Genomic DNA, 13264 nt, shown 5'->3' with positions numbered 1-13264 from the left:
TAAGCAAATGCACACAGTATGATAACTGTCAACTTTTAAATCACAGTATACCCTAAAACCAGAATATCACTGCAACCCTTGACAGGAGTTTGTAAAAGACAGTTAGGAGTCTCACACTGAGCTCAACTGAACAGGATGAACATAAATTATGTTTTGGAGAAGCCTCTCACAGAGAGCCCCACAAACACAAACCACTGACTTCGATCAACGGCTATTTGGCGTTACTCTTGGTATTAAAAGAAAAAAATAGGAAGGTCCCTGATCACTCAACAGTCACAGGGGAAACACTGAACTGATGATTGTATTCACAGCTCCCAGAAGATAAATACTAATAAATCTGGTCACCCTATGACCCCTTTATCTTTAACATTTCAAACTGTACACAACATATTATCTACTGACCAGGTTTTAAACGGTCTTGATTTAATATCCCTTTGTTTCCTCCATGTTTGTACAGTACAGCACAGCAGCTGTGATGACACATCGTTGACAAATGTACTAATAAAACGTCCTCATTATTTCAGGATGACTAATAGGACACCTGACTTATCCTTTTGTCTTTCGATTTGTGAAAGGTGGACTTGAAGCTGCGCTGTGTGAAATTCTTCTTTTTACTCTGTGGTAACATTTTTGTGCATGAAATGAATGAAACTTGATCACAAACAGAGCAGAACGGGGTGTGTTTAGGTTCTGTTAAATATGTTAACGATGAACTCAAGTTGCGTTCATCAGGCTTAAGAGAGTATTCAGTGACAAGAGTTTGGTGAATCCAACTTGTACGTGCAAACAGATTACAGATGAGAATATTTAAACGTTCTTGCACAAAGACCATTGTCTTGTGAAACAAAGGAGCTTTTAAAGTCTTGTATGAAGCTAAATTAATTTCCAGTTGGCTTTGGTAACTGTGAAAAGCTCAAACTGTTTAATGATTCATTTCTCTGTCAGAACAAAGCTGGCGTAAATCAGAGAAAGTAAAACTATTCTACAGAGTGAACACAGTAAATGACCTGATTGTATTAGACTACGACATGTGTCTTTGTTTATGAGCGAATGAATAATGTTGATGAGGCCTCTCTCCTTCCTCCTGTGACTGTATGACTTCTATAGGAGGAAGTCAGGAACTCTCGTCAGAGTCTGTAAAGCTACAAACTGAAAAATGACTCCAGCCAAGAAAGAGAGGAAGAGTCCCACAAAGCCGCTGCTTCATCACAACCCCCTTGTGTCGGAGCTGTAGGACATCACCATCACAGGCTGATTCACACCACGCTCACCCCTACAGCTACAACTTCCAGCAACATTTGGGTGCCAAATTTCTGCCTCCAGACTCTCTGTTATTTGGTGCCTGTTGTCATCAACATCTTTGTGTTTCTGCTGCCATGGCGACTGCAGGAGGATAAAACAGTGTTTAATACTGGCTGCATCAGACAGCAGTGGTGATGGATCATGAGATACAGCAGGCCAGCTGCAGGCAAACAGCCTCCACATGACACACACACACACACACACACGGCTGTTTTAACATCTCCACATCGCTGCCCACATCTCCAGCAGTGTCAGTAATCAGCAGAGCCAAGACGATACTATCATAATATTTAGGTACTGTTGGATATGGCATGAGATTTTTAACTATTATTATACAGCGATTACTATGGTTTATTGTGATTTTTATTCACTCTTTGAAAACTAGACTGTGGGAAAATGTTGAATCATAAACTTCTAAAGGCTGTTTGTCATTAGTCATCATCCCAAAAACAATGCACATCACATGTGAGGCCCAGAAAGTATTTTAGCAGCTGGAAGCGCCTTTTTGTAATTGTTTTTAAAGAGAATAAAACTTTTGCTTTATTGCTACACGTCTCATGTTTCTGTGCTCTGGGCGCCTGGCATTTTTGCTGGAGTGCTCTGAACACCTCGAGTTCTTCAACTCAGAGCAGAAAAACGCCCGATGTCATCTCTTTTTCCATCATCGTTTTTCAACGTCGTGCTATGTGTGCAACCCACCGCAGGAGATTCAAAAAGTAGCTGCTAGCAGGAAGCAGCTAACTCAAAGAAGAATAGCCATAAATGTCCGCAAATTGGAAAAACAACAAAACCTGGGAGCTCAGTACCCTCTGAGCAGAGGATGAGATCAGCCGCCATATAACAGAGACTGTAAATGATAGTTATTGACATGTTATGTGCCGCCAAAAAGTATGTTATATGTCACACTAGAGGCAGATACTGTTGTGTTACATGTCACTCCCATCACACAGAAATTTCTGGAGCAGAATGATGCTGCTGTTGTTTAGTTCTGTATAAAAAAACAGAAGGCGGCGTAAAGACGGGACGTCGTAACAGCTATGTCGCCCCATCTCTGTGTAAAAGGGGGGTCTGTCTACAGAGTCAAATGAGAGGAATTAGCAAGCTCGTGCATCATGTTGTTCCTCCGCCTCACTCCCTACTGCTAGGACGGGCGGGAGCTACAGTCGTGGATGTAGCAACTCAAATTTAGCCGGCACAAACCCAAGCACCAGTGTTTACAGAGGGCTGGGTGCAACAGAAAGTTTACTGATCTGGCAGGGAGTAAATGCTGGGGTGGCTGTCCGTCATTTTCAGCTTTGATGCTTCAGCTTTGATTTCCTTAACCATAGATAAGACATCATGTAACTCATACAATACCATAATAGGAGCGGCAATTTATTTCTATCTTTGCATTCAAATTGTATTGATTAATAGATTTTTAAAAATCGATTTGAAAATATTATAGATTAATGAATAAAAAACGGGATACTCGATTTTTTCCCCACTAGTTATTACAGACAGAAACTAACCACAGAGACTCGCCTCAGTCGTGGGCCTACGGATGTTTCTTTGGAGTTGCTGTCAGAAAATAAAAACTCCAGTTTACAGTTTCTCGTCTCTGTTCAGTTTTTCTTTTGTCAGTTTTTTCTTTTGCGTCCTCAGCTGATTTTATCATTGTGAATCTCTTATCCTGAAGCAGATAATCTACAGTAAACATGACTCTTTTACAAAACTGACCCTGCAGAGATTGCTGAAAAGAGCTTGAATAATCCTCAGAATACATGGCTCAGTACAAACACCCAGTTTTTTAAGGACTCTGATCAAGATTTGGTGAAAAGTAAATTTGACAGGGATTTTCACACTGAGCGAGCCTCCCACTTTCTTCAACATCCAACAGATGATGTAAGTATGAAGCCACTGCAGATTCCTCCTGTCAGTAGAGTTTCTTCTTCTTCTGTTTCCCTGCAGACCAAGTTTCTGCTCCGACAGAATCCAGTCTAACAGCCCACCAGAGCCCGCCGGGCCCCCTGAGGACGAGTGTGCTGACGTCAACACAAATCACCTGGGACGCCTTGACAACACTAACCTGAACACACTGAAATAGTGACTGTGTGTGTGCGTGTGAGTTTAGGCTGCATGTCAAAGAGCACAGTCCTGTTTTTTTAATCTCCGTATTCAACGTGACCTCTGACCTCCCCCAGAGAGCCGCCGTTGTGACAAAATGGAATACAGAGACGTGGTTCCCAACACGTAATAACTTAAAATAATGATGCACCATAGTTGTTTTTTTGCCAGTATCCAATATGCCGATATATATCAACTCATTTGGCCGATAACCAATATCGATATATCCACTTTTTCCTCACCTAACCTTAGTGATCACCAAGTATGACAAATTTAACGTCTTATTCAGACCATCAGGGAAAAGGACATTTAAATATACTGTTGTAATTTGTTCCCATGCATGCTGCTCTGGCGGGCTGGGTACTGAACTCTGTACTGAGGGAGACAACTGAATTACGGTGGTACTACAGTACATGTTAAGTTCATTGGTGCCAAATTTGGCAACCTGAGAACAGATCTGGGTGAGAGCACAGGGTTTAGACAAGAGGCAGAAGTGCTGCAATGTGCTCCGAAGCCTGGAAGTTAGCCACGGAGCTTTGAGGCTGGCAAGGGAGCTCTGTGGAGCTACCGGGTTTGACTTCAGAGGGAAGGCAAGAGTCGGACCACGGAGCTCCGCAACTGCTGTTTGATTCCCAACAAGCCACAACTATCACTGCTGCAGCACCAGTCTGTTGTGGTATTTCCAGTGCCTGGCTCTATATTATTTTAGCAATAGCCTGGAGACACATGTGCCACTGTGGCTGCTGGATTCCAAAATCTACGAGCCATTCAAGAGATGTATTGAATTGATCAGCTGACTGACTGACTGACTGACAGAGACAGAAGACTGACTCTATGTGGGATTAAAACGAGCAGAGGAGCAGAACCATTGTCTTGCATCTCGTTCAAAATTTACATCTGTTATTACAGAGAGAGAAAAGTTCTCAAAAAAGTTACCGTTGGGTACCAGTGCCAAATTACAGGCATCAGAACCGGTACCAGTCAAAATGTAAACGGTACCTAACCCCTTCAGGGCTCAGAGTGATCGCAGTCAACGGCTCCTACGCCATCAGCGTAAGGTCTCTCCTCTCGCCTCCGTGCAGTACGTGAGGGTCAGGCAGGAGACAAGACGCCGCTCGCCGTGGGAGTTCAGCTGTCGTGAGTTTCTATGGTTACACTGACACTCTAGAAGCATGAGAAAGTGGTGCACTATAAGCACCACAGCTCTCACACCATTCAAAAGTTTTATTGAATCTAAATCAGCAAAGTTTTAACGCCTACGTGAATATGCTATGACATCATCAATATCCAGTGAGTGTATGATGTCATCTGGTGATGTTAGTGTTGGCTACCCCCATTGGTAAAGAACTGGCAACACTGCAGTAGGGGAGTCTGTTAATGTAACACAAAACACACACACAAAAAGAATCACTTAGGTCGCAGGGTCCTCATTGGACGCTCTAAAATCGAAACAAGGTCATAGTGGGGTTCGGCTATTGAATACATGAACTGTGGCGGCAGTAGCTCAGTCCATGGGGACTTAGATTGGAGAACCAGAGGATCACCAGCTCAAGACCCTGTCTGGACCAAATATAGAGCATGGACTGTCAGCTGGAAAGGTGCCAGTTCACCTCCTGGGAAAGGCCAAGGTGCCCTTTAGCAAGGCACCGAACCCCCAGTGGCTCATGGCGCCTGTCCAAGGCAGCCCCCCCACTATGACATCTATGTATAGGTCCTGTTTGTGCCTCTGTGTGTGTGTGTGTGTGTGTGTGTGTGACAACAGAGTGAAAAAATGTAATTTCCCCTCAGGGATTAATAAAGTAGATCTTCTTCTTCTTCTACTTCAAAATACACACGTCAGACACTCTCAGTGCATTTGGCCCTTTATACTTACAATCATATGTGCACACGCCTAATCAACATGTTAGTGTCAGTATTATTATTATAATGTTTGTTCTGCTTTGTGATGATGATTTGATGAAGATCTCTGTTGGATCCAAACGTTGCTCAGTTAAATTACATCATCAGGACAGTGTGCACATCTTCTGCCTTCAGTTTGTGTTTAAACCCAGCTCCTGTGGAAGGTGTAGAAATGACCTTACACACTCTTTATCATCTTCCTCTCAGCTCTACACCCACCATGAGTGTTCTGGCTGGCTGCTCTGACCCTGCTGGTGCTGAGGACCACCTGTCCTGACCTAACACTGCTGCTCTGGATCAAAGAGCCTAATAGACGCTTTATTATTGTCGAGCTGCCACTTCCGCCTCCATTTGCACCGAACAATAACCTGCTCCGTCAGAGCCCTGCAGCCGCTCAGCCGGTACGTTGGCTTCACAGCTTCACATTGTTCACAGCTGAGCCACATTTCAATGGAGGGAGAGTGAAAAGCTTCACCTCAGTTTCCATGGAGCGTCAACAGACAGGAAGTCGGTGGCAGATTAAACGTTAGCACGCAGAGTTACAGAGGAATCCTGCCTGCGTACAGGGTCACGTCCGCTCGAGATAACGACTGACTGGAGACCAACTGACATGAAGCTGGAGGACAGACAGTCTGAGGAGTCTCAGTATAACGAGCTAAGAGCTGTTTAAAGGGACATTCAGTCAAAATTAAAACACGGCACACCACTCTGCTGTATTCAATGTTTTACATCAGTGATACTCAAGTTACGGGCCGAGGGCCAAGTCTAGAATAGAATAGAATAGAAAGCCTTTATTGTCATTGTACAGGAACAAAAAGATGCTACGTATACAACAAAATTGCGGGAGCTACTTCTGAGGTGCAGACAAGTACAGATAATTAGCCTTTGCATGGCAAACAACATTTGTGCAACAAGACTGTTGCGTAACACGAGACAATAAATAACACACAATGTAAAATAAGTGAGTAATTTATCCAATAGGCATGTTCTGTGGATTGTACAGAGACCTCTGCTGCATGTGAACCATATCTGGCCCAGGACAGGGTGCTGGGGGGCCCTGAGGAAAATAATAATTCACAGCCTTTTGTTTTACACTTTTCCTGGATTATAAAAAAAACTGTAAAACAGAATTAAAAACTCATTTTCAAAGCCGTGACAAAGACCTGCAGTGGTCGAAACATGTTGACTCTCTTAATGACTGAGCCACTACAATAAAAGCTTTAATATTTCCCTCCTCATTTTCTTTATTATCGGAGTGCCTGCATCGCCTTCCTGTGTATCCTGTTGTTTCCCATGAGCACCCGACACAAGCTTGACTGTCATAACATGTCAGCTTCAATAAAAGCAGAGCTGCAAATTAAAGCAAAAATAGATGTCAAAACACACAGAAACAATACATCTGTGATTAGTTCCCTAATTTCATTTTAACAATTTTTTCAATCTTTTCCTCTTTTCCAATGTCTCATTTTATTTTATGGAAGTGATCAATGTAAGTGCACTTCTCCTTTAAACTCGATAAAAAATAAAAAATAAAAGTTTGTAGAACAGTTTTGAACAGTTAGAACAAGAGGCTGCACTGCAACGTGCAAATCACTCCTCCTCGTGGCTGCCTGCGCTTTCCCTGTCCTCGCGGCTGCAACTTGCGCTCTCTTCATCTACGTCACTGCTACTGGTGTACATAATTTAAAAACTACAACACCCATAATTCATGTAGGAACTGCTGCAGCCAATGTGCAGTCGGCGGGAGCTGCAGGACGACTCAACCACCATGATCAGGTTTTAATGTTTTATCAGGCAATAACTACGACAGACTCTGCTCTAGTGTCATTTTTGGGACAATTGGGGCAGGATTCCGGATTTGGGACAACTGCTTGGATTTCGGGACTGTCCCGAATTTTTCGGGACGTCTGGTCACCCTACCTGTGCAGGGCTCCTTAAAGTGTCCCCTCCAGTCTTTTTGCAAAAGTGGCCACCTGGCAAAGCAAGTTGAGTGTCTCTACTTCTGTTTCCAGTTATGTGATCAATATATCTCCAGATACCAAAAATATCTATAACCATAGAAACAGTAAAACATTACAATTAACCTTATTTTCTCTGGCAAATACTCACACTGGGTAAAAAAGGTTGAATATCAACTGCTCAATACAAGTAAAGAAATTCACTTTTTCAGAGGATCATTAAACCTCCATCACTCAGCGTTTAAGAATAACCCGACTAATGTGCAAGGCCATCTACATTTGAACACAACACATCAACCAAAGAGCTACATGTCTAATTAAAGGGAACCATGTTGTAGTTTTTCTGTTCCGTCAGTTTGGAGCCGATATTTTCACATGTGATCCCTGAAACTAAAGCTGCGTCTCGCTGGGTCTAATCACCGGTTGAATACGTCTCTGAGCTGTGAGAGTTCCTCTTTAAACCCCCTTACACTGGTTCATGAGAGTAATACAATCACACACACACACACACACACACACGCACACACACACACACACATTCTGACTACATCGCTGATAGCAAACAATAATAAACACAAACAACTCCATGAGAACAAGATAATATTATCTCTCAGGAATGTAATGAACAAGTTTATTTTGGCTCTAATCTTCACTCCTTTAATACTGAGTCCAATCAGATACTTATATTTACACAGCAGCAGAAGACAGAGCAGTGTCCCTCAGGAAAAATGAACTTATTAAACATGTAATGTTTATAAATATATATCTGAATAACTGAAATAACAGCTGTTGACTCCTGACTTTGGTACACAATATTTTTGGGGAGCTACCTGATCAAATACTAAAGGTCCTGGTCAAAAGTATAAAGTTCATAAGCTTAAATCAATATTTCAAACTTCAAATGACAAGTTATTTACTGGCATCATGTGCACAACAATCACAGAGAAGCTGTCGTTTGATCTCAGGCTCCCTCCAACGACACTCATAAAGACAATCACGTAACTAAAACTGAGAATCTGAGACAAAGCAGCGCTGAAGTTGAGAAGTATTTTTAAATTACATATATATTAGTGGTAGATGGCTGCACAGTGATTGCACAGTTCATAAACTGTAAGGTAAAAAGGAATGTAGTGAACTTATGTGGAATGAGAAGTAATAAATATATCTTCCACTTCAAAACACATACAGTACACATATTAGTCAGATATGACTCTAAACTCTAATTATATTGTTTTATTCTACTGATGTATATATTGTAGTTAAAGTTTCACACTTACAGTAAGAATATATTTGATATATTTTATTATTTTATTAACATTTTAATTTTAGATCTGAAGTACTAGTGTTAACACTGTGGCATAATGCACATTTCATTTCTTCTTCATTTTATTGATTGCTTTATATTTACCTACATGTATTTCATACTCTTATTCTGACTTCATATTTCTCTATTCTTTGTAACGAGCAACTGTAACGAATCATAATTTCCCCTCAGGGATCAATTATGTGTGAAGAATGTGATGAAGGAAGAGGTCTCACTCTGTTGAGGTTTTTAAAACTACAGAAACAATAACTGTATGCTGGTGTTTCAGAGTGGAGCCTCTTCCCAAAGAGAGGATCTTTGTCCGAGTACAGCTGATGTGACCTGCTGCTGGAGACATTTGGCTTTTTTCAATTATTATTTTTGGGGCTTTTGCCTTTAATCAACAGGACAGTTTGAAGTGTGAAAGGGGAGACTGAGGGGATGACATGCAGCAAATGTGTGCAGGCTGGAATTGAACCCACGGCCACTGCAGCCAGACATTGCCTTTGTACCTGGGACACCTGCTCGACTCACTGAGCTACTGGGCGCCGACATTTGGCTTTTTAACCGGTCGGTGAAGGTTAATGTTTCCTACACTGAGCTTTGATGACTAAAGACAGAGAGAGTAAGAGTTAAGTGAATCCTTGAATGGATTCACCAAGCTTGACATCAGAATTCAGCATCATTTATACATTTGGAGCATCTCTAAATTTCTCTTTAAGTTTGGTTCTTAACTACGAAAATGCACAAACGCACCCTCCACTATAACAAACTTAGAACCAACCGGTGCTCACCTAATGTTATTTATCAGTCCTGTGCTGTGTTAAATCTTTAACAATGTCCTTTAAATCAAACTGACTCATGTGTTCCCATACATCTACATGACAAGGGATCCTTTACAGGAGTACTTAGTGTTTATTACATTATATATGCCTATTATATTATATTTCTATATAAATACAAACACTGAGTATCATTCCTAAATCATATTATATATTATAATTAGTCTGGTGTACGGTGTAGGAAACATGCTGACTTTACTGCTGCTCATCACACTACTTCACTTGAGCCTTGTAATTCTGCATTTAGATGCTCTTGTATAGTTTGTACTTCAACTTCTGTTTTTATTTTAGCCTTATATAAGTATTATTTATGTTTTGCTCTCTCCATTTGTTTGTCTTCATTTCTGTCCTGCTGCATCAACCAAATGTCCTCTCAATAAAGGTTTACTTTACGTAAAAAAATGTGTTTAATTCATTGATAAATTTCAGAATTAATCACAGTATTGATCACAGGTGATAGCTGCCCAGCTCTACTCTGACACACCAGGTGTCAGTCCTTTGGAGAAACGCAGCTGTGACTGTTAACAGTGTGGTCATGTTTGAACAGAGTTATCATGGAGACCTACGTGTGTGTTGAACAGGCCAAAGAGAAAGCAATGTTATAGATCATTGGGATGTGATGCAACTAATCATCTATAAAACCGACATCAGAGGCCTCAATCTGCACATGTCAAACTCCTCACATCACTAACTGACACTGATCCACAGAGCTCTCTGTGAACAGCATGACGTCACTCTGCAAAGTTTTTAATATGCTCACAAAGTTTTATTTCACTAAACAACAGGGATTCATGTCCCGTCTCCATGGTAACAGCAGTATCCAGCATGATGAAGAGGACCCTCTCTGTCAGCATCATTAGAGCAGTCGCCTTGCTCAAGGGCACTAAAACTGGGTGAGTCTGACAGAGCTCCAGCTCAGCTTCCCCTGCTGACTGCACCACGCTGCCTTCACTCCATCCCGTCACAACACACACTCATCTCCACGTGCTCTGCCGATAGTTATTGGGAAGTTTTCAAACTGCCATCCTCGAGGACACTTCAGCAATGATAAAATGGCTTCACCCGGGTCGTCTGCTTTAACTAATTTCTTTACACATGAGACACAAGTGACAATGCTACAAATTTCAACCAAACTCCATTGGTTATTGTGCTACTTTTATGCATTTGTGCTCACCGGCAAAACTGTCTATATTGAAAAACATATTAAATCATTAATTATGATTGATTACACACACATGTAGTTTTCGGCGTGTAAATAAGAGCTATATCAGCCTGTATTCAAATAAAAAGTGACTTTGATAATAGGCCAAACTATCCGCCGCTATCACCCAGAGCGGTGTATGTTGGCGGTTGGGAGAGCGATAGGAGCGATAGCTGAGCCAACAAAAAACCTTCTAAGTTATCAGACACAGTGCTGCTGGGTTGATGTAATTAAAGCCGAATGTAAGAGTAGTTGCTAATGAGTTAAATCACGCCCTTCAGATTATTTCAGAGCCTACACAGATTTGACGGGAGAACCTGAAGCAAGAAATGCCACATTTTCTAATGAGGTACTGTACGGTTGACTTGTAACAAGGAAAGGACGCGCATCGTTTCTTCACTTCCTGGCAATAAGCGTGGTCTCTTAAAAACAAAAGCAGTCGGTTGCCAGCCGTTGTTTCCAACCGGACTGACAACTCCTCCGCCCACAAACTCACATTTCAAGTATTTCGGTTTGACGCGGAGCTTTTTCAGACTCCATCTTCAGGAAAAAGCCTCCAGTTTCTCCTCAGTCTCAGATTGTGGGCTCATTCTCAGCCCGCGGAGGAGGCGCTAGCCGCCGGCTAACCGGTGCTGTTGAGGGGGAACTTACAGATGTGAGGAGCGGTCTCATCTGCTCGCTGTTTTCTTCCTCCATCTTCACAACACGGTGTGAAAACTCTTCTTCCTCTCCTCCTCCGGGAGCTGATAATTCATCCGAGTTAGCTGCTAGCTTCACCGCCGGCTCCTCTTCTTCTCTACACGTCTCTCTTCTCCACCACTTTGTGACTGCCTGGAATATATTAACTCCAGCTGTAGAGCCCGCCTCTTTTTGATTGACAGCTCAGTCATCCGTTGACGTGGCAGCGAGCTCTTTGCTTCCACCAATCCTCGAGCGGGAAACGTATAATGGGCGGGGCTTAACCGGCAGCGCAGCATCAGTTCTTCTCATCCAGTCTGTTGGTTGTTAGAGAAATAACTTTATTATTAATTATATAACCATTAAATCAACTGTGAGAAATTTACATTTTACGTTTTTATAAATGTATATATTTTTTAATTTTTATCCTTTTTTTCTCACTCTAATTTTTCACTTTTTTCACAGCAAAACCTGAGAGCATGCCACACTGCATTTTACCATACAAGCTGTTGGTGTGTGTAACAAGTTTATTTTATTGTATTAATTTTTTACACATATTGTTCATTTAAACCAGTATGAATATTCCTTGTGACAGACAGCTCATCAGAGAGAGAGAGAGAGGTACAGTACTCAGAGAGTACAGCACCCTACATACCAACACAACACCACTTTATCCTGTTAAAACAATCCTCACAACTTGGATTAATTGTTATGAAAAATCCCTTTTGATTCTTTTTATCTGAGGACCCTTGCAAACTAAAAGAATATGAATAACTTACAAGGTAATTGAGTAATGGGCACATAATTTAAGGGAGCCAACAACTCGTTCTTACACATCCGAAAAAATGACCTGCTTTGCAACCAGACCAGGCCTCTAATTGAGACAGGCCTTTATTTGTCAAAATGTGTCGCCACACAGGGACACTAACAGGGACTAAGGGTTTAATTTAAGTTTTAGTTTAGTTACATTTATCAGAAGGACTGCGTGCAATGACATTGATTGTTTACAAGAAATTCAAACATGGTTGCACCAGATTTAGCGATCTGTAGGCCTACACTTAACAGGCTGACACAGTCCATGCAATTATTATAAAGCAGTGGTTCCAAACTAGTGGGTCGCACTCCAAAATATGGTCGCGGGCCCCTTCTGAATGGACCGCAAGTTTGTAAAAAACACACTTTATTTTTAAGTACAGTACTTTTCCAAAACATAGCTTGTAGAGACAGCTAATAAGCTCAGTGACCTGATCTAATGCAAGTATGATGCTGAATGTGTTGAACTGTGGGACCTCGACCTAATGACTGGGGAGAAATCTGGACCCTGTGGATGGACCAGTTGGAAACCACTGCAATAAAGAACACAAGAAAAGCAGGTGCCCCACACAACAGAGGACAGCAGGCACACTCTGGACAGCATGTAATCCAGTATAGTTAACACAATAACTACATTTTTAAAGTGATTAAAAATTTAATTTAATTGATTTAAAGTGAGTTATTAGTGCAAACAGCATCATGCACTGTGCAATTCAAGTGAAGTATGAAATATACAATACCTACATTTAAAGTGACCAATGCAGATGTCCTGCACTATAAAAACATTCATTGATTAATTTTCCATAACCACTTATCCTGTTGGGGGTCATAGGTGTGCTGGAGCCTGTCCCAGCTGACACTGGGTGAGAGGCAGGGTTCACCCTGGACAGGTCACCAGACTATCACAGGGCTGACACATAGAGACAGACAACCATTCACACTCACATTCACACCTACGGACAATTTAGAGTCACCAATTAACCTGCATGTCTTTGGACTGTGGGAGGAAGCTGGAGCACCTGGAGGAAACCCACGCTGACACAGGGAGAACATGCAAACTCCACACGGAAGGGCTCCCCCACCCTGGGTTCGAACCACTCTTGCTGTGAGGCGACAATACTAACCACTGCACCACCGTGCCGCCAACTATTTAAATTTAAAAATG

At 41.8% G+C, this 13264-nt stretch overlaps 1 protein-coding gene across 1 annotated transcript in view; it reads right to left on the bottom strand.

Annotated features, from left to right (window-relative positions):
- LOC117266222 (sodium bicarbonate cotransporter 3-like) overlaps positions 1-11443 on the bottom strand; it is a 69809-nt gene extending 58366 nt beyond the window's left edge. Inside the window, exon 1 of the mRNA XM_078171279.1 lies at positions 11260-11443. Coding sequence (XP_078027405.1) covers positions 11260-11304 — 45 coding nt within the window. The 5' untranslated portion in view covers positions 11305-11443. The remainder of the gene's footprint in view (positions 1-11259) is intronic.
- Between the last annotated feature and the right edge of the window lie 1821 nt (positions 11444-13264).

Source organism: Epinephelus lanceolatus, chromosome 10 (genome assembly GCF_041903045.1).
Source record: "Epinephelus lanceolatus isolate andai-2023 chromosome 10, ASM4190304v1, whole genome shotgun sequence".
Classification (NCBI taxonomy): domain Eukaryota; kingdom Metazoa; phylum Chordata; class Actinopteri; order Perciformes; family Serranidae; genus Epinephelus; species Epinephelus lanceolatus.
Note: the sequence above shows the minus strand (reverse complement) of the source record. Positions and strands in the feature narration are given on the sequence as shown.